At 46.4% G+C, this 21,398-nt stretch overlaps 1 protein-coding gene across 1 annotated transcript in view; it reads right to left on the reverse strand.

Moving 5' to 3' along the window:
• Positions 1-21,398, reverse strand: part of VMA12 (vacuolar ATPase assembly factor VMA12) — a 100,909-nt gene that overhangs the window by 72,830 nt on the left and 6,681 nt on the right. The window contains exons 2-3 of the mRNA XM_086955176.1: positions 6,562-6,635; positions 6,343-6,432 (exon numbers count right to left, since the gene is read on the reverse strand). Of these exons, the coding sequence (XP_086811302.1) occupies positions 6,343-6,432; positions 6,562-6,635 (164 nt within the window). The remainder of the gene's footprint in view (positions 1-6,342; positions 6,433-6,561; positions 6,636-21,398) is intronic.

Here is a 21,398-nt window from a genome sequence, read left to right on the forward strand (position 1 = left end):
GTCCTGATGTGTTATGGGAGGTTGTTCCAGGTCTTAGGTGCAAAATAGGAGGATGCTCAACCTCAATAAATTGTTAGAAGAAAAACAATATTCTTGCCATGAACTACACCGATGTACCCCAAGAGGAATAAAAAATTAGCTAGCTATCGCGCCAAGAATTTTCAATTCTACTAAGGACACGGAGGCGAGGATTATGCTTCTCTTTCCTTTATTGCTACACACAGCAGCCAATGAAATTAGTATTATGTATCAAAAAACTACATTTCCCATAATGCAAACACCACATCACATCCTGTCATAGCCCATAAGAGCCAGTCAATACCGGATATCCTACTCTTTCTTTGCTTCGAACAATAAGTACATAAATAACTTTAAGTCCAACGGAAACATCCTCCAACGTGGAGAACAGCCAGCTGGAATGAGACTTCTCTTCAACAGGAAGCGTATTTAGTCCATCTTCCTCTCAGAACCTGGAAGAATGAGAAATAAAGCCCGTAAATTTTGCTTAAACAGACCATAAAATCATGGGTGGGCCGATTCATTACAATACATGTAATATAACCGGGTGGGATAATCCTCGCCTCCGTGTCCTTAATAGAATTGAAGGTTCTTGGCGCGATAGCTAGCTAATTTTTTATTCTATTACAGGACCGGAGGCTTTGTAGAATGCTAGTTTAAACGCTGATGAAACACTACAGAGGAAATATCACCCACTGGTTTATAATAAAACAGTTTAAACGTAGATTCGGAGGACCAATCCGCAGAATCCATAATGTCCTGGACAGTAGATCTGAACATAAAAGTCTTAGAGGCCATGGCGCCCCGAACAGAGTGCGCCCCAAATATCTGGGTATCAATACCCGCCTCTTGCATAACATATTTCAACCATCTGGCTATAGTAGCCGCAGTAACAGGCCTGCATGGTTTCTGCACAGCAATCAATAATTGTGCTACACCCGTAGGTCAAATAGACTTTGTACATTCCTCATACGCCTTAAGACATTGCACTACACAGAGTTTAGCATTACTTGGAAAAGCATGGTAATCAACACTTCTAGACATTGTCTTGGTTCTGGCAGTCATATTAAAAGAGACTCTCTCTGGAGTAAATACTCTACCTGTAATGTCCAAAGCTTTGACATCCGAAGACCATCTACATGCCGCAAGGCATAAAAGCATTGCCAGCTTGGCTGAAAGCGGTTTCCTTGTCAACATGTCATTTTGGGGCCAAAGATTAAAGAGGGAAAGAACTAGAGATACATCCCATAAGGAAGTATACTTAGGTTTGGGCGGATTCACTACTCTAAAACCTTTTAGAAGCTTACATACGAGTGGATGCATACCTACAGGTTTACCTTCAATTTGAGAATAACCCGCCGAAATAACGGAACGATATGCCAAACCCTCAGAAGTCTTCAGAGAAAGAAAATTCACAATGCAGGGTAATCCTGGCCCCACGGGATCCACATGTTGTTCCACGCACCAACGAAACCAGCTTTTCCAGGCTGAGGTGTATCTCCTCCTGGTGGATGGAGCCCAAGCTTGATTGATATAGGCTGAAGCTCGCTCCGAAAACCCTGGCATTTGCCAAAGTTGCCTGAAAGTCTCAGGGACAGTTGCCCCAACGTTACCATCGGGTGCGTCTCTCCATGAGGGCCCTGGAGCAACGTCGGGGAGTCCGGAATCTTCCTGGGAAGTCGCAGCTCACCTCCAGAAGACTCTGGAACCAAGGCTGCGACTTCCAAAGGGGAGTCACTAAAATCACTTCCACCCTCTGTTGCATTACCTGTGTGTACACTCGAGGAATCAATATGAACAGGGGAAGGCATCATTCAGAGATTGGGACCAGTCCTGAGTGAAGGCATCTGTTGCCAGAGCTAGCGGGTCCGGCCTCCAGCTGAAAAACTGAGGCATTTGCTGATTCAACCGCGATGCAAAAGGTCAATATGACATGTCCCCCAGATCGCTTGTAACCAATTAACTATCTGAGGCTGGACCTGCCAGTCGCTGTAGTACTTGAGATGTCGCAAATGCCAGTCTGCCACCACGTTCAACTGGCCCGGAATATATCCTGCTTGGACTGATATCTGGTGACTTAGGTAATAGTGCCAGAAGTCCTTCGCTATCTCTACTAACATGGAGGATCTTGTGCCTCCCATTTTGTTGATGTAGCGAAATGCCGATATGTTGTCCATCCTCAGAATGATGCAACACAAGACTTTCCTGGGCGACAAAGTCTTGATCGTGAATGAGCCGGTGAGCATCTCTAAACAATTGATGTGGAGGTCTAGTTCTTGGAGAGACCATTGTCCTCATGTGGAAATATTTCTGCAACGCGCTCCCCAGCTCCAACGGCTGGCGTCAGACTCTATGATGACTTCTGGAAGGGAGACAAAAATGGCCCGACCGTTTTACGCTTCCACGTGGCTGAGCCACCACTGAAGTTCCAGGCGGACCTCTGATGACCGAGGAACCAGGTCAGTGTACGAGAGACCCTGCTGTAGGTTCTGAATCTTTAGTCTCTAAAGGCCCCGATAATGAAGGGGCCTCAGGAACAGAGCCTGAATGGATGAGGCCAGGAGACCCACTATTCTGGCGAGGGCTCTCAGTGAGACTGTCTGTTTGGACAACAGAGAGCGTAGCTCCTTCTTTATGTCGCGCAGTTTGGAACGGGGAAGGCTCAACTGAGCCGCTTGAGAATCTATGACAAAACCCAGAAAATCTATTTTTTGTGATGGACACAGTACAGATTTGGTTTTGTTGACCACAAACCCGAGATTCTGCAGCGTAGCAATGGTCATGCGCAGATGCTGTGCCACCATCTCCGGCGTCTGCGCCATCATCAGTATATCGTCTAAGTACACTATCATGCGAATCCCTTGCTCTCTTAGGTAGGCTACCAACGGTTTCAACACCGTTGGTGAAACACCATGGAGCCGAAGAAAGTCCGTAAGGAAGGACCAAATATTCATACCACCGGTCTCTACAATGGAATTGCAGAAATCTCTGATGTGGAGGAAGAATCGGAAGAGATAGATGGGCGTCCTTCAAATCCAGGCGGACCATCCAGTCCCCCTGTTTCAGAAGATCCGCCAAGAGATGGATACCCTCCATCTTGAAATGTTTGTAGACCATGTAGTGATTGAAATCTTTCATGTTGAGTACCAACTTGTAACCTCTGCCTTTCTTCTGCACCAGAAAAATATTGCTGCAGAAACCGTGAGGGCCCTCGTCGCAACGTTCTATTGCATGTTTCTGCAGCAATTCTTCGATTTCTGAATCTTTAAAAACGCATTCTGTTTGGGAAAAAGACAGCTGCCTGGGCCGTCCGTACTGAGATGGGACCTGAAAGAAATCTAGATGAAAACCTTGAACAGTTTCTAAAATCCAAGCATCTTGAGACAAGTGAGCCCAATTGTGCAAGAAGTATCGGATACGACCCCCCAAAAGGGAGTGGGAAAGTGTCCGGAGCACTCACCTGAAGTTTCTGAGGCCTGAAAACCACCACGGTAGGCTCCCCTGTTGAAGCGTCTCTTGTTGAAACGTTGCCTGGTAGGGTAGAACGTTCCCCCAGGAGTGGAGTCCCAAGTCGCCTCTCTGGGGACCTTGGAAAAGATTGGTGGCCAAACGAGGTCGTCCAGCCCTGTTAAAAACACCAGCCTGAAAGACTCTCTTTATTCCCGACTGAGCCTTATCGAGAGTCGTGAAGGTGCCCACGTACTTCGCCACGTCCTTCACAAAACGCTCACCGAATAGATTGCCGTCCACCAGAGGGCCAGGCTCCGCTGCTGCCAGCTCGGTGAGGTTAGAATCCATCCTTATATGGAAGGACTTACGTCGCTCCGTGGATATCGCGCAGTTAGCATTACCCAAGAGGCATATCACCCTCTTGTGGGTCCATTTCGACACCCGATTCCTGCGCCTCCAAGGCCATCTTCAGGATTTTTGCTAGGGAGCCCACCACATCCAGGAGCTTGTCCTGGCACCCCCTCCAGGCACGATCAATCCCCTTCTTGGGGTCTTTGGCGAACTTTTTTAGAAAGGTCAACATGCTAAAGTCTATGTCAGGGGTTTCTGCGACCTTGTCCGAAATATCAGGTCTAGTGCACTCTGAACGGAGTTTATTCCTCACCTCCTTGTCGAAACTCTTACGGAGGTTGTCATGCAGATACACGGCCACCTCCGGCGCTGGAAGCCAATAGGAGGATCTCGGATGAACAATGTCAGCCGGATTGAAAGTAAAGGGGGTAGACACAGGTTGCGCTGTCTCCACATTCTTGGACTGCTTAGTTCTCTTACTAGGAGGAGACTCGTCAGGGGTGTAGGTAGACGTAGGGTCCGTATCGGTATAGTGTCCGGAGCCTTGGACTTGCTGGGGTCTGGGGAAGGCAGAGAGGACAACGTATAGGAATGAGGCCAGGATTCAGTGAGAACCAGATGAAGCCCTGTCCTTCTTAGGGACCTCAGGTGAAGAGAGTCCATGGCACTTGGCAAACTTTTCTAACTGCTTAGTGATAGGTTTTAAAGCAGTCGCCAATGCTTGTTGTACAGTTCCCGGAACTGTCTTCTCCAGGGCCTTGTTGACGGAGTCCTGGACAGAAGCGTCCAGGGCCTCAACAATATTATCCTCAATGGAAGGATTAATCACTTCCTCTTCATAAACAGCGTCATCCTCCTCATAGGTAACCCAATCCTCCATGGTGGGGCCAAATTTACACATGGACATGCTCATGAGGTAAAATAGCGATGGGGAGTAATTGGGGGAGCCAACCCACAGCACAAGCAATCATCAGGTACCTAGCTCCTCGGCAAAGCTGTAGCTAAAGTTCTTGCAGCCCACAGGGCGTAGGTGGAGCAAAAAGAGCAGTCCTGATATTCAGGAGGTGTGCACCCTCCAGGCCCAACAATTATTTCAGCCTGCAAGGCGTAGAGATGCTGCTCAGGGGAAAAAACTAACTGAATGGCTAAAACTACCAAGAAAAATGGGCAGTAGCGCATCCCAATCCTACCAAAAAGTAGCCCAATTGGGCTGGGCACGTCGAAACTAATGCAGAAAGTGAAAGTGCCTTGCTCCTTGTACACTCTGCTTATGAGGGGAGCCTCCACGCATGAATCGTCCTAAATAACCTCCGCTGGCGGTACCGGTGAGTCTCTATACATTTTTATTCCTGACCGGCAGCGGCCGCAAATGCCCCCAGCCCGCCGAGCGGGAAAACACACAAGAAGCTGCTGTCAGGCAGCCGCGCACTCCCCGATCATAGCGGGAGTGACAGGGGGGCTAGAACAGGTAGCGCGAAGCACGTGCTGCCCTCAGCAACACTGTCCCGAACCCGGACTTCAGAATCGGAACTCGCGTCTCCCTACGAAAGAGGGGAAGAGGACGCGGCTCATCACAGAAGTGAGCACGAGGCTCGCGAACCTAATCAATGGCAGACAAGATATATATATATATATATATATATATATATATATATATATATATATATATATATATATATATATATACACAGCTCGATAGGCGTGCACATCAAAACATTCACAATATCACAAGGAATGCAGTATCCGCAAGATTAGAGATGTAAAAGCCCTTAACTGGCTGCGTGAGCAGCAAAGAAAGAGGATATCCGGTATTGACTGGCTCTTATGGGCTATGACAGGATGTGATGTGTTTGCATCATTGGAAATTTTGTTTTTTGATACATAATACTAATTTCATTGGCTGCTGTGTGTAGCAATAAAGGAAAGATAAGCATAATCCTCGCCTCCGGTCCTGTAATTGAATTGTATGATATAAATCAAAATAATAATGAGAAATCACCAGAGTAGCTATACTGTAAGTCAGCACCTTCATTAAATTGTTTAATATACAAATAAATCCAGAGTTAAATATTTGAAAATGCACAGTCTGAGGAGTATTATGTGATTCTACCTGACAAACTTAATGTAGATAGATTAAAAAACTACATGATGACAAGGAGCAGGGAAGAGGTTTCCCCTCAGGTTTTAAAGAATTTCTACTAAGAATTATTTTTAAGGACTTCTGACCGCTTAGAGAAGGATGAACAAGTTTGGCTACATTCATTTCTGTATTTGCTGAAATAATCTGGGTTCCAGTGTGTGCAGTGAAAGTGGTTTCATTCAACAGAAGGGTGGAAATACTTTAATCCAGGAACAAAAATTCCATCAGGGAATGGGTATAAGGTAAATCAAATGTTCCCCTTTCTAATTGCACAAATAAATGTGCTTCTGCCAATAAAAATGCATTTGTGAGACATTCCTAGTTCCTTTCCAGGGTGTAGTTAAGGAAAGATTTTGTGTACATATTTCTATGCATTGTAGTACCTGGTTATTGATATTCCTCGTCATCTTCTTGTATTCCTCATTTGCTAGATTTTCCTTGATCTTTTCTAGACGGGCTACAAGCTCTGGATTCTGCAAAATAAATAATTAAAAGGCAGAAAAATGAATAATGTTTTCTAGTTAAGACCCTAGTACGATAATGTCAAACTCCGAACTGAAATAATTGCATCCAGTACGCTACACAATAGGCTGGGTACCTACCCTCTGGGGTTTCTCCGCCTCTGGGAGATGGATCAGACTATCCTCTAGCAGCTCATGAAGGTACACAGGAAAGCCTGGTGAAGAAAAGACAAAAAGGTGGCCTTGAGAAATAAGGCTGCATAATGCCACATCATGTGAAAATAAGAACCAATACACCTAAACATTTTGGCTCTTATACAGAGAAAACATTTTTCAGGCTTCAAAAACAGAATAGGCAGAGCTTTGCTTGACATTTTTGGATACAACTTCATAAAATTGTATGCCAAAAGGTTTAGAAATAATTCTACTTTTCAGGATGCCTAAATTCAATAAAGGGACAAAGTTTTGGGAGTAAATGATTTTCTTGATTAAAACAATAAGTAAGTGAATTGTTCAGGTAAATGTCTGATGCTGTTTTATCAATGTTTCTTTAATAATAATAATAATAATAATAATAATAAAAGAAAATGCAAGGCACAAAAGCAAATGAATGTTTAAGTGTACCAATCTAGACACAAGAGGAGAAGATATCAAATGGGTTTAAAATACGATGCCTGAAAGTTTATTAGCTTCCAATGTGCATGCCATAATTTAAATGCAATATAAAAACACACACACACAATAAAATTAACCTTCCAGATCAATGTTTTTGTGGCAAGAAGATCCTGACTAGAAGGTTCACAGCTGGAAATTACTTACGCCACGGTTTATTTTTTACAGATGTACTTAAAACCATTCATTTTCATCCAAAATTAGTAACTACCATGTGGCACATTTAATGTATGCAGCCAACCTAATTCTGTTAGATTCTACCTCAACTGTTTGCAAACAAAGAGTACTGTGCTAGGGAATTATTGTAGATAGAAAAAAAAGATTATTAATGGACACAAAACTAAAATATTTTCTCTGCAAAGCAGAATAAATTCCTGTGGTATTTAAGTAATTAAACACACAAATACATTCAGTCCTATAAACATCTGCGACTAAATTTGAATTCTAAATTGAAATAGTTAGTACAGTTTTCCTTTTCAGAAGCTCCCTATTGGGCACAGTCAATGCCCTGAGAAGATCTGATGTCATGTAGAGAGTTCTTCCCTGTAACAACTCTTAAGAGCAGCTTGTGGCAATTGTGTTGTGAGGTTCAAAAGGGTCTATGAAGGAAAGCGTCCATTTTGGTCTAAACATTTAAACTTGACATCTTTTTAGGCTGTCTTCACATGCTTTGCACGTACAGGATAACGTACTTGGAAAGTATTCTGCTTGCTGCACATTTCTTCATAAACATTTTACATGACACTTTTACACTCTGGCCAAGGCTATGGAGCACGGACAACGTTGCCCCTGCCTTAGCTGTCCGGTTGGAGACAGCTCAGACTCAGAAAGACAAAACAATCACATCAGCAATGCACCACTGACAGTGCGATCGGAACAAGGTTTTGATTATTTAAACCACCTCTAAGCCATCCTCAGAGGAGCACTACTACGGATTATCCTGCAACGCTCGCTTGTGACGGAGATGAAGCCCTGCTGACTCCAATCTCTATCCTACAAAGGATGGTACTCTGTTCAATACCAAACTTGATTCCTGATACATCCAACACAGGTATGGGGAGATGGGTTGTCCTAAGGATCAAGCAGAGGGAACTCCCACTATGCTCTTGATAGTGTAGTTAGTATAAATATGATATATTCTTACATATTGATATAATCACTGTGAAGTCATAATGGTTAAACTGTTTACCTTTTTCACCATTCTTGTAATGCTGGTAACAATGCTTTGTGTCCTTCTAATAATTGCTGCTCATATTTTTTTTTACACAAGAATACAATTGCATCAATAAATGTTTGAAAAGCCAAGTCGTATTTTCCTTCGGTCTCCCTTTGGGCATGCTTAAGCTATAACGTAAGGGTAGGTGTTGCCACAATTTCCTTGGGGAATTAGAATGGTCATGTTCTGAGGTTGCAGATACCATCCGGTACCCTTTAAGGTTAGGGGTCCAGATGGTGCTCTGTGAGCTAGCTAGGGAATTGGGCCAACACACTCAGTATGAATGGACTCAGTCACTATATTCTGACATTTTTGTTGTCCAGGTACACAGTCGTACTTGATGTGTAGAAACCATACAACATGCCGCTATCAACGTTCTAGGTCAGGTACTTATTTAATATGTCTCCCGAATAGTTCTTAAGTGCGCCCAAAGCTACGAGTCACCTTATACCCAGACATCCAAGGTGATTAATACTTCTCAGTTAACTAGGGAACCCCGAATTTTAGCTTTAGGTTGTTCAAGCTTGTACCTTTAAAAGGATCCCCCCACTATAGTGGTTTCCTTCATTAAATATGGCGCAAGCACCAATGGTTATTCAACTCAATTGCAGATATGCTTTAACACAAATGTAACATTACATCTACGTCCCTCATGCTCGTCATAACTAATGAGCTATATTACACAGACAGGAAACAAAACAACGAAAGCTTTTAGGCTCCACCCACCCTCCTGCCAGGGGCTATTACCACATGGACAGCAGAAAGCACTTCCTGTTTTGTTTCTGGTCAGTGGACATGACAGGGGACGATGTGGTAATTGCTGGGCACTTACCTTGTTGCGGGATGTCCTTGAGTTATCTTCTTTGCTGGACTCTCGGGGGTGCTTTGGGCCATCGTGGGAGCAGCTGGAGTCGGGATGCATGGCCCCCTGAATTTTGTAAGTGACACCGGTAGCCGGAGTTGATGGGCTTGTCCGACATCGGTTGTCTTTTAGCTTCTTCTTATTCTTGTCTGTTGCAACTCTGCTCTGGTAAGTCTGTTATGCCACCCGCTCTAGGGCTGCGGTACGGGTTTCTTAGCTTCCACTGTTTTCAGTGTGGGGTGATTGCTGGTGGTTCCACTTCGCTGTGGTGGGAGTGGAGAAATTTCAGATCCGGCTGGTCCTACCTTCGATCGATTCTCGCGAGTATTGTCTCCCGCTGCTCTGTTTTGAAGCAAGACCTGTATTCAGGCTGGGAAACAGTCCAGGTGAGGGGCGTAGATAACTGCTTCACTTGGAGCTGCGTGTGCCATCCTCCTCTGTTGGACCTGCCTATGGATAGGGGGCATGGGTGGTATTAAGATATCGCCGGCAGGTGCTGAGTCACACGTGTGCCGTTGGATCAGGTCAGTCAGCCTCAATGGATGCCGGCTGTTACAAGGACAGCTACTCCACGAGACTATACAGTGGAGTTTCAGTCTATGGCGGCCTGGAATTTCCATTATTTCAGCATTTTGTGACCACGTCCACCTTAATTACTTTCGCCCCTCTAGGTCAGCTGACTGCTTGCAGCAATGGCTGTCATTACGCTTGCTGGAAGTGGTGCAGGCTGCTTCTACACTTTCAATTGCATAAAAGGGGGGGGGGAGGGAGAACTTCATACTGTTGTCACTCCTGACTCTGTTATGGTTTGCCATTATGGGGAAACATCACCAGAAGCGCAGGCATGTTTCTCCTGTATCTTCTCTGTCTTCTCCAGGGGATTCTGCCCATCCTGTGAAGCAACCAGGCCACGTTGGATGATGACATTCACTTGAAAAGGCTGATTTTGGAGACCTTGTCTGACTTGAAGGCCTCTAAGAAATCTGCTCGTGAGCTGGGACCTCTCCTCCAATATTTCCAGCTCCGAGTCTTCCGATGGTTCCTCCTTGAGTGCAGTGGAACCTTAGGGAACATACATTTCCAAGGAGTTGTTACCACATTCTGTCCTATGTCAGTGAGAACATGGGTTTCCCTGATGAGGAGGTTGCCAGCACATCCGGCGATACGGTACTGCCGCAGTTCCTGGAAGCAGGCAACTAGGACTCTACCTATTCATCCTTTTGTGATGGACGTCCTCTTGAAAGAGTGTTAGGATCTAGATCACATTATGATGCCTCACTTTATGTAAAAAATCTACCCCTTGTAGGACAAGGATGTTACCATTCCTGAGACGGTTCATGTGGATTTGATTGTGGCCAGTTTGGTGGGACGTTCTTCTGTGGCCGATGAGAATATCCTCAGGGTTGGGGTGGATAAGTAGATTGACTCTTCTTTGAAGAAGGCCTATGCTGGGTCCCATCTTGCCATCCGGTCTGGGATGCATGGGCTTATGTCGCTCAGTCTTTGTTGTTCGAATTTAAGACATTAATTGCCACCATGCAAGAAGGTGGCAGTTTTCCTGACTTGCTGGAAACCATGGAACGTCAGGCTGAGTTCCTCACAAATATTGCCTTTGACTCTGTGCGTGCTTCAGCCATGTCATGCGGTGCATCCATTGCTGCTAGGCAGAACTTATAGCTGAAGGGGTGGAACACTGATGTGGCTCAATGCCCCATGGATTTGCGTTTACCGTCCACTGGTCCTCAGCTTTTTGGGAAAGTCCTTGAGGAGAACCTGCACAAGATGTTCAAAGAAAGTAAGCATTCCTTGTACTTCCGGCATCAGCCTTGTCGTAAGGAGTCGTTCTATACCAATGCAAAATCTTTCCGTCAGACTTGTTGTCCACAGAAGACTACGTTCCGGAACCAGAAGAGCGCTGGGAAAGGGTTCCAATGGCGGCGTTTTCAGATGAAACCCCCTCCTGATGCAGGGCCTGGTAATAAGCATTCCTGACTATGCAGGCTCCCGGTTCGTTCCATCTGGAGTGCTGTCAGAGGCTGCTGGGTGGTTGCACCGTTTCCTGTTGGCTTGGCAGCTCCTGACGTCTTACCAGTGTGTCCTGGATATCCTGGAACGGGGTTACCAGATCGAGTTCATATCCCCTCCACCTGCATTGGGCAGGGTGCAGGAATCTGGTCCCCAAGGACGTATCGTGTCATCTGGCTCTGCTGGACGGAGTTCGGTCTCTGTTTCTGAAAGCGGCGAATATTCTTCTTCCCCGGTCAGAGTGGGTCAGGGTACTTATTCCATCATTTTTCTTGTTCCGGAGGTCACGGGGGGCTTTCGAATTGTGATATATCTCCTGCTTTTGACCCAGTTTGTCCAGAAAATTCTGCTTAAAGATGGAACATGTGATTCTATTGATTCAGGCTGGATGGGTGATGTCTACCCTGGATCTTCAGGATGTGTACCATCATGTGCTGGTGTCGTAGGAGTGTCAGCGGTTTCTGAGGTTTTACCTGAAGGGTCAGCATTGGCAGTTCTGTGTCCTACCATTTGGCCTGCGATTCTCTCCCAGGGTCTTCACCAAAGTGGTGGCTCCTCTTGTGTCCCATCTTTACCTCCTGGGAGTGTCTGTATTTCCTTACCTGGATGATTGCCTTCTGCAGGCACCTTCTGCCTTGGTGTTGTGCCATTCATACGCTAGAAAACCATGGGTTTCTCCTGAACTTTCAGAAGTGCCATCTTCTTCCTGCCACCTGGAGGTCCTTCACAGGAGCGGACTTCGATTCTGTTCTGGGCAAGGTGTTCCTGCCTCCTTCCGGGATTCTGCATCTGCAGTCTCTGTTGATGAAACTGTTGTCTCGGTCTTCGGCTCCTCTACTTCAGTGGCTGGAAGTACAGGGTCATATGGCTGCAACAGTGTTCACGGTTCCATGGGTCAGATTACATCTTTGGCAGTTGCTGTGGCATCTTAACCACTTGGTGGCTTTCCCTGTTCAGGACTTCTCTGTGCCTGTTCCAGTGTATCCAGAGTTTGTGGCCACTCTGCAGTGGTGGATAGGTTCTGAGAATCTCTCTTGGGACATGTGACTGCGTCGTACTCCGCCAGAGGTGTTGACGACAGATGAAAGTACGTTAGGTTGGGGTGCTACCCTGGGTCACTGAACTGTGCAGGTTCTTTGGCAGGGCTCGGAGTCCCGACGGTCCTCCAACTGGAAGGAACTGTCTGCTGTGGAGCAGACCCTCTGGTTCTTTCAGGGTCGCCTACTAAAGTTGCAATGTTCCTGTGAGGTCCGACAAAACTGTGGCTTACATCAATCATCAGGGCAGTAATCGCTGTCCTTCCTTGAATCTGGTGGCCTGTGCAATTCAGAGATGGGCGGAGCTTCATCTTCTGGCCATTTCTGATCAGCACATCTGAGGCTTGGACAATGTGGTGGCGGAAGCACTGAGTCGCAGGCTTCTATGGTCTCCGACTTTGTGCCTCTCTCATAGGATAATCCGGTTAATCTGCAGGAAGTTCTGGACTCCCTTGATGGATTTATTCCCATCCAGGACCAATGCTCTCCTTCCACTTTTGTTTCCGGACTGCGGAACGGAGAACATGGGTGATGGAGGCCTTGTCTATCCAGTGGCCCTCCTGGTTACTATATGCCTTTCCTCCTTTTCCTCTCATCCATTTCTACTGAAGGTTCAGAGAGCGAGGGCTGTTTTGTTATTAAACATTCACTTTGGTGCGCTTCACAACTGTATGTGGTCTGTTTAGTTTATGATGGTGTGCCAAAGGCCTTCATGTCTTTGTTGCGTTGGTATGCCTCATTAGTTACGGCTGGGTCCAGGATGAGGGATGTAGAGGTAATGCTCCGATAACTTACCGGTAATCCTCACTCTAAATCCTACTCGTCCTCGACCCAGTCATTCTTCCCACCCGCTCTCCCTGATTCAGGCCATTTATGCTTGGCATGTCAGGAAGTGCTTTCTGCTGGCTATATGGTTATAGCCCCTGGCAGGGGGGTGGGTGAAGCCTAAAAGTGTTTCCTGTTTTGTTCCCTGTCAGTGTAATACACCTCCTTAGTTATGACGGGGTCGAGGACGAGTAGGACTAAGAGTAATGAGGATTACTGGTAGGTAGGCAGACCAATCCCAAGGGCTTCCTCTTACAGGGGAAGATTTTATCTTTAAGGTAGAGGTCCACAAAGCGTACAAAACAGAAGCATTCTATTCATGGGTCATTTTTTCTGCAGCAGATGCGAACCCTAAAACATTTCATAAATACACAGCAGCTGCTGCACCATGCCAATACAGAGCCTATTAAGATTTAGAAATACCAATAACATTTCAGGAATATACAAAGTGGTTCCAAGGCACCCTACCACATCCACTAAACAACGGAAGACTGGGTTCCTTCAGCAATTGGGGAGCAATATAGCCAGTCCTAGCCAGCCATACACCATATCCAACATTAACACCAATCACTGTTGTGGAGCTTTGTACTCTTTGCACAGGGCTAGTTAGACTGTACAGATGTTTAACAGTTTGTTAAGCGAACAATAACAGCAACTCCAGCGAGAACTGTACAAGCCGCGCAGCCACATTTAGCAGAGCACAAACTCTGCTATGACTAGAATCCAAGCACATCATCCGGTTGGGAACTAAATCTCCCTTTGAACTCAATAATGATGTAGACCTTGTTGAGCACTTATAGCAAGATGGGTATGCCTTTGATATGGGTAATTTAAGTACTAGAATTAAGATTGTGATGATGTCATTTATTGGTGTAGTACTGCACTACTTAGATGATGCCTGAAATAACATCAGCATAGTATACCTGAAACATACACCTTACCATTAGGGAAAGATGAGCTGAATGTAATACATTGATATTAGCCAACAAGATGTTAATGACTATGCCATACTAATTATTGTTATGATTCTTGTTAGAACTGGGATTTCTGGTTGGCTAAGGCTTACGCCAAAGCCAGGCAGAAACTACCATTCTAGTCAGGGCAAGGGAGCCACACGCCAAGATAACCCCTGCTCACCCCCTTGGTAGCTTGGCACGAGCAGACAGGCTTATCCCGGAGGCAATGTGTAAAGCATTTGCGCACGCACACAACAGCAACAACATCCTAGGCACACCACAAAAGGAACTCCACACAAGGTTATATAAAAATAACTTTTATATTGTTAAAACACATCAGATAGTAATCACACAATATACATTGTGCCAACTGGCACGGGCAATATTCACAAGGGATTATTTACACCTGGACAGGTCGACTGTCAGAATCAGCACTTAGTAGAACTAGCACTTAGGATAACTGTCACACCAATTAACAACTATAGATCACAACCAGTAACCACTGGTAACAGGTAGGTACACACTACGCAATACTAATAACCATAGGCCTAGATCACGCATGGACACATAACCTCTCTAGTATAAACTATACTAGGCAAAATACAACCACCTAAGAATAAAATACATTTAGGGATATAGGTCAGAAGCATTACACATGATGCATAGAAACATTCAGAGGTGTACGTAAGACACATGATGCATAAAACACATTCAGAGGTGTCACATGCATAATGGCATAGCACATTATGCATAACTCACATTTGGGCCTAACCGGTAAAAATACAGTAGGCAATCTCCTCACTAGTCTAAACACATTAGACTCTGCCTCCTAAGAATAAATCATATTTAGGGGCGTAACTCACAGAGTGAAAACATCTCACTAGCATAAACCTACATAGGTAAAATAACCTCCTAATCACATTGCGCAAACATCATATTAGGCAATTACCAGTATAAACATAGTAAAATCACAGTGCGCAGAAATCACAATCCAGCCACCTGGCCATCTCAAGAAGGGCTCAAATGCCCTGTGTCAAGAATGTCAGGGAGCGCTGCCACGCAGCGCCAGTCAGGTGTGCGCCAATGGCGCGAGCCTAAACGTTGCAGCTGCCCACTACTTGCTGGCCAGCTGGGAACAGTCACAAGGGCCTAAACGCTGCAGCTGGCACTAAGTGCTGCGCAGCTGTGGACGGCCTGGCACCACTGTGCCACCTCTGTCCCTCTCAGGGACACTCTCTCTCAACTTGCGCCTAAACGGTGCAGCTGCCCACTAATTGCTGGGCAGCTGGGAAACAACAAAACTGTGGCATGGGCTCTCACTAGCCCTGGAACAACACTGCGCCAATGCTGGGGCCACACAGGCCCTAGAAATCATGTAGCGCACAAGGGAGCCCTCTAGGCTCTAGGAATCACCTAATGAGCAACACTTGCCCCCCCCCCCGGAGCCATCTAGGCTCTGGAAATGGTGGGGCTACACGTTGGAGCCACCTAGGCTCTAAAAGACCAACATAGCCCCTGGAGCACTGTGGAGCGAACTGGCTCCTTAACTATCTAGCCCTATCGTTGGAGCCCTCTCTGGGGGACTCAAAATACACCAATGCCCCCTTGAGCCTCGCGGGCGCTAAATAATAAATGCCCCTTTGGAACCTTGCAGGCTCGAGTATCAAAATGGCCGGAATCGCTGGGGGGACTCGAAAAGGAAAAATGCCCCCAACGTCAGCAGAGCCTCGACAGGCTCGACATCACCAGTGACCTCATACAAGCACCAACACTGTCCCCTCCCGGGGCCCGCACTCACCGGCTTCCGAAGCAGGATTCACTCACCGGCTCTTCGCCACACTTCAGGACAAGTGTTGGGGCAGCCCTCTCTCGAGCGGGGCAGCCTTGCAGATCAGCACCAGCTCTGTCTCCCGCCCAGCTCTAACTCTCCGGGGCTAACGGGGGACTCCTCCACTCGGGCGGCGGTGGCGGCGGTACTCTGCCTCTTCACCTGGGCCCTCCTTTCAGGTCAGCAGTCAGTCCGGGGCTCTCCCTTGCACTCGGGAGCCCCGGGGCAGGACACGGCCGGCTGCTTCCGGCTTCCCCAGCACAGGAGCGCGGGGTGGGCTCCCGTCCGCTTCCTGTTTGCATTCAGGGTCAGCCAATGGCAGCGCGGCGATTCTTTCTCTGGGGCCGCCAATGGTAGCGCGGCCCTGGGTGGTATGGAGGCGGGAACAGCGCCTCACAGGAGATCCCGGGGCCAGCCGCGGTAATTCCAGCACAACATGAGGGGTGGGCACCCTCGAAATCAATAATAAAGCGAGGTGGGCACTCGCTTGGGGGGGGGGGCATAAAAACAGCATCATGTCCCTGGCAGGATGGGCACCTGCCAGGGGTACAAAACCAGCAAATCAAGCGCCCCCAGGCGCTGAAGGGTGAATAAAGCGCTCCCAGGCGCGAGTGGAGAAATAAGGCGCTCCCAGGCGCTAGTGGCCCAAAAGACCAGCAACAAAGTCCCAGAAAAGAATAAAGCGCTCCCAGGAATTCCTACAGCAAGTCAAGGCATCCAGGGGCTGGGCAGGGCCCAGGGAGGCAAGCCCTCCCCTGGGCCCAAGCAGCAGCACGCCCCTGGTTGATTCCAGTCAGAAACAAGAACATTTTCAGAGTGTCACAGCACCCTTTTTATACCCAAAATCCTTTGTCTAGCAGGGTGCAGCAGGGGTGTGGAATTTTCCAAATAATCTACGTGTCCAAGGGACAAAATGCCACTTAGATCTACATGTCCTGTAAAATCCACTTGTCCCACCTACTCCCGTCCCAAATCAAACATAAGGGCTCCAGCTGTCTATATCTGTAAATATGGAAAGCAGGGAGCCTTAATTAAAAAGAAAAAGTTAGTTTGGTTGAAATAAAATATTTGCCTAAGATCACACAATTTAAGCATGGAAGCTATTGTTTTAAATGTATCAAGCCAGGACACAAAGAGTATCTAAATAGTTCCGGACTGTAAAGAATTCCGCAGCATCACAAATAGCAGATAACTACTGTAAATAAACTCTGCACTCAAGCAGGATTTTGCACAGTCACATATATTGCAACCAGTACTTACTTAACTCACTGTTTATAAAAAGAAAAATCATGATCACTAATAATGAACATCTGTCACCAACAAGCCACACCTATCCAGAATACTGGACTATCCCAGAGCATGCAGACATATCACAAATAACGGACAGTCATCACAAACATATGATTCAAGTAAGACTGTAGAGATACAATGACCAAAAGAATCCTGAACTTTGATTAAATAATATAATGTGAATGTGTATTTGCAGAGCTATTTGAGGCAGAACTGAAGTGCATTGCAGAGCTATTCATAGAGGTCCAGCCCCCCTTTTTCACACAAGCAGTCAGTCAGACTGATCGAGTTGTGTCCTGGCTTGATACATTTAAAACAGACTGATCGAGTTGTGGTCATTGTCAGAGCTCTGCATATCTATTTGTATAAAGTAGCACATTTCAAATGAACACACCACCAGATTTGAACTCCTGCCAAGATGTGAAATCTGCATTTTCACTTCTTTAATGCTAGTACCCTTCATATCTCCCTCACCACCTCCCGATTTCACTGGTTTCAAAAATTCCTGCCCGAGTTATTTTAAGACATGACTGAGCTTGCATATGACCTTGAGACTCATTGAGAGTGCAAACAAAGTCATTCTTTTATTAGAAATGCAGTTTAATAGCGCAAACTCTACATGAACGTATTGGAGAGCTTTAGCTGAGCGCCAGTTACATTACTAAAAGGACACGTTCATTTATTTCTAAGTGTAGCACTGTTGGCAGCTGCACGAGAAATACATGTGAACTTATGCAGAGCCTGCAGAGGGGACATTATTCTGGCAGACGCCAATACAATATTAAGGCGATCATTGTAGTCTTCAAAGAGAAAAACAAAGTGGCTGCTAGAGGTACATCACGTGCCTTGGGCATTCTCTGCTACACTTGGAGCGCGGCGCGGCTGAAGTTGCTAAATTAAGTAAAACAATGTGTGGCTCACTGTGAGAGTTGCTCCCCTTAAACTCAGTCAGGCAGCGCCCTTCCGAACACATGAGCACACGCCTGCAGTTAACTTTATGCCAATGTAGATCTCGCTCTATATCACAGCATGCTTTTCTTTCCTCGCGCCTCCACCTTCACTTACTTTCTCCTTCTGAGGTCTTAAATCTGCTACTTTCTTCCCCCCAGTGCAGCGCTGCCTCACATTATTGCGCCGGAACATTGTGCTGATTAATTGCCCAGCCAAAACACAAGCACCCTGGAGACGGTGGAATTGAAGAGCCTTTCGTGACCTTTTGCGATGAAGGGAGCGTTCTTCAGCAGAAATACGGATTAATAATCCCGGTCACAAAGAGCTTTGCACCTTCAGCATTAGAACAGGGAGGCGGCTACTTTCGCTTTCCAAAGTCAAATGTCTTTTTAACCCCCCGCATTCAGTCTGCAGTCCCAGCACTGATGTGGTGCAACTTGATATGTGCAGTGCTCATGCTGCCCGCATTTAACTTACAAGGTAACAGTTAAGTGTCTTTTTACAATTATGAAAGGTACACTGCAGCGACGATGCGGAAGCACCGCTGCAGCTTAAAAAAAATGCACACAATGGGCTAAATTAATCCCGAAAAATAGCAGTGATAAGAGCCCGCGCTTTCTGCACCCACAATGACGCTGCGTCAGCTGGCAGACATTAAAGTTCTCTTACAATATTTCAGTGCAATCTGTATGCAAGCAGGGAATAATAACACTAGCAGTGCTAAGGGGGGCGCTTTGGCAGTGCTTTAATTTAACCACTAATGTAATCATGGTCCCGCTCGCGGCGTCCCGAAGTTAAACTGCTTGCTGGGAGTAATGACGTTTCACTAACCAGCCAATCACTGACTAGAGCCCAGTGAAGTCATGGGCTGCTAGCCAATCAGAGGGCTTCAAAGGCTCCCATGGCTCTCTGCAAGCGTTTATGATAGGCTGTGGGCACTCTAGGGCTCACAGCCTATTTTGTTTACGTGATTTAATGTCTACTTGTCCGTGGACAAAATAGACAATAAATCTTGTTGCCCGTCAATAAAAACAACATGGTTCGGTCGTCGGGCGATAGGATTCCCCCACCCCTGGTGCAGGCAACGTGAGAACCAGCTACAACTGGTTATGGGGGAACTCCTTTCACTGGCCAGGCTAGGGACATCAGACGCACCACAGGGGGTGGAGCCAGCATTGTGGAGGGAAAACCCAGACCTATTCAGGTCCCAGGTGTACCCCTCCCTCACATCAGCATGCTAATCTCTCCATTCACCACTGGGGCAGACCCATCCAGACTCCTGGATCCAGGCTCACCAGCCAGCTCCAGCCAGTCACGTGCCAGCACACTTACTGCACAAACATGCCAACTTCCAGAAGTGGCACTTCTACACTAGACACAATCATGCCGCATACATCATTCAATCTCACGAGTTCGCAAATACCAAACTCGACCCTGCACTCCCCACAAATCAGGAACTACCATGGTCACACATATTCCCCATGCATTCCTATGGGAGGGCAGGTCACTCTCACCACACACAGAGAGAGTGCACGCACTTTACACTGGACCACAGTGAAAAAGTGCACAGAGACCTAAAATCACCAACACCAGGATACAGAAACAGGCTAGGCAAAAGCAAAAAGTTTCGGGGTGAACCTGCCAAAAAGGGTCGGGTCCAACAATTCTCTATCCATATCATGGTGTACCCCACTACTACAAAACAGTCTCTTGACAAAATTCAGTGCACTATGTGCATGATGAGCACACTGTATCGAGTTTAGATACAATATGCAACTGTAGTATCTTGGTTATTATGTTTTACATGTCATCCACTGCTCCTCCAGTGGAATCCTCTTGAGATTATGTAACTTAGAATGTTGGTGTATGAAATGCAGTTGGAGAAGGGCTGAGCGCCTTGCTGGCTGCTCCTGGTGGGGCTGAATACTATGGTACTACTGATCTTCCAACTAACTTGAATAAATCCTCCTAAATATCATCTACCTGCGTTGAGTGATTACTACATTTTTATGGCGACGAGGACTGCAAAGAACCACGCGTGTTTGCATTTCAAGACCTTCAATTTCAAGTCTGGAGTACCTACTCTCAACCATCTTTTGAAAGTACAGCTGCGTTTATTCAACTACTGGCACATATCAGCCCCACCAGTGACCTCCCACCGGTCGCCCTCAACGCAATAGCGCCAGTTCCAGTTTCTATGCAGCTAAAATCTCTGCATGCTGTTCCCACAGCATCTCAAAGGTCTGTTCTTACTGTTCCTACAGTCTGTTTCAAATGCAAATGAAGAAGTGTGTTACATGTGTGCGCCACACAATGTGTTTGGATGTCTCTTCTATTTAAAGTGAGCTGCCTTGTTCTACAATCCTTCCTACAACTTTCAAAAGTGTCTCAACAGCAAGGTATTTGTTATGCCTGAATGTACTGCTTTATTTGTGTTTCCATCTCGTTCTATCAAGGACCACAATGCCACAAGAAAAATCTACGGTGCAACTACAAAAGTATACTGTGCCTCGATGAATATCTACAATGCCTCATGAATCAAGGTAACAAGCTTTTGCCTCCAGTGTGAAGTGCATTTTGTCTCTGCCAGTAAAGCTCTTTTGTGAATCCTTGGTGCAAGATTTTGCCTTTCTGAGGGATTGGATGTTTTAATACTTCTCCCTGCCAGCGCTGCACCAATTTGTACTCATTTGTTAACATACACGCTGAGCAAAGCATATTTTCAATTTTGTTTTTGTCAATGGTTGATGTTTCTGCTACAAGGCCAGTAATAAATAACAGTTGTGCTTTCAATTGAAATTCAAATGGCTTGTGTGTTGTACCCCTGTTCTCCAATGCCCTCGTGCCCCGAGCGCGAGATAGTGTCAATCCATCTCTCCTGCGCGAGGATAGGAGCAGTGTAGAACATGGTTGCACGCCCAGAAAAGAGATGTCACATGATCTCCCACCTGACACTGACTCTGCTGATTGTCACTCATCAGACCAGTCTGTGGATATCAGTTCTCGCACTCCGTTGCCCAATCGGAGTTGCTACGGTGACTCACACTCTGACTCTCAAGTCATGTCTGATGGTCATAGTGTCAGTGGTAGGTTTGGTAGAACCAGTATTGATCCTCACTCGGACACAGAAAGTGTTCCTGATTCCCACTTGGTCACAGGAAGGTTTGGGAGAACCATCCAGGAGCACCCTCTGTCCCCTCACCCTTCCCATTGGTCCCACCAACGTTCTTATCTCCCTCTGGTCTCCTTCCAACCACTAACTGTCATTCCAGTGTTTTCTTTCTTTACCCACGCACCGCACCAGGTGTGGGGCTGT

Source organism: Lissotriton vulgaris, chromosome 2_1 (assembly GCF_964263255.1).
Source record: "Lissotriton vulgaris chromosome 2_1, aLisVul1.2, whole genome shotgun sequence".
NCBI lineage: Eukaryota > Metazoa > Chordata > Amphibia > Caudata > Salamandridae > Lissotriton > Lissotriton vulgaris.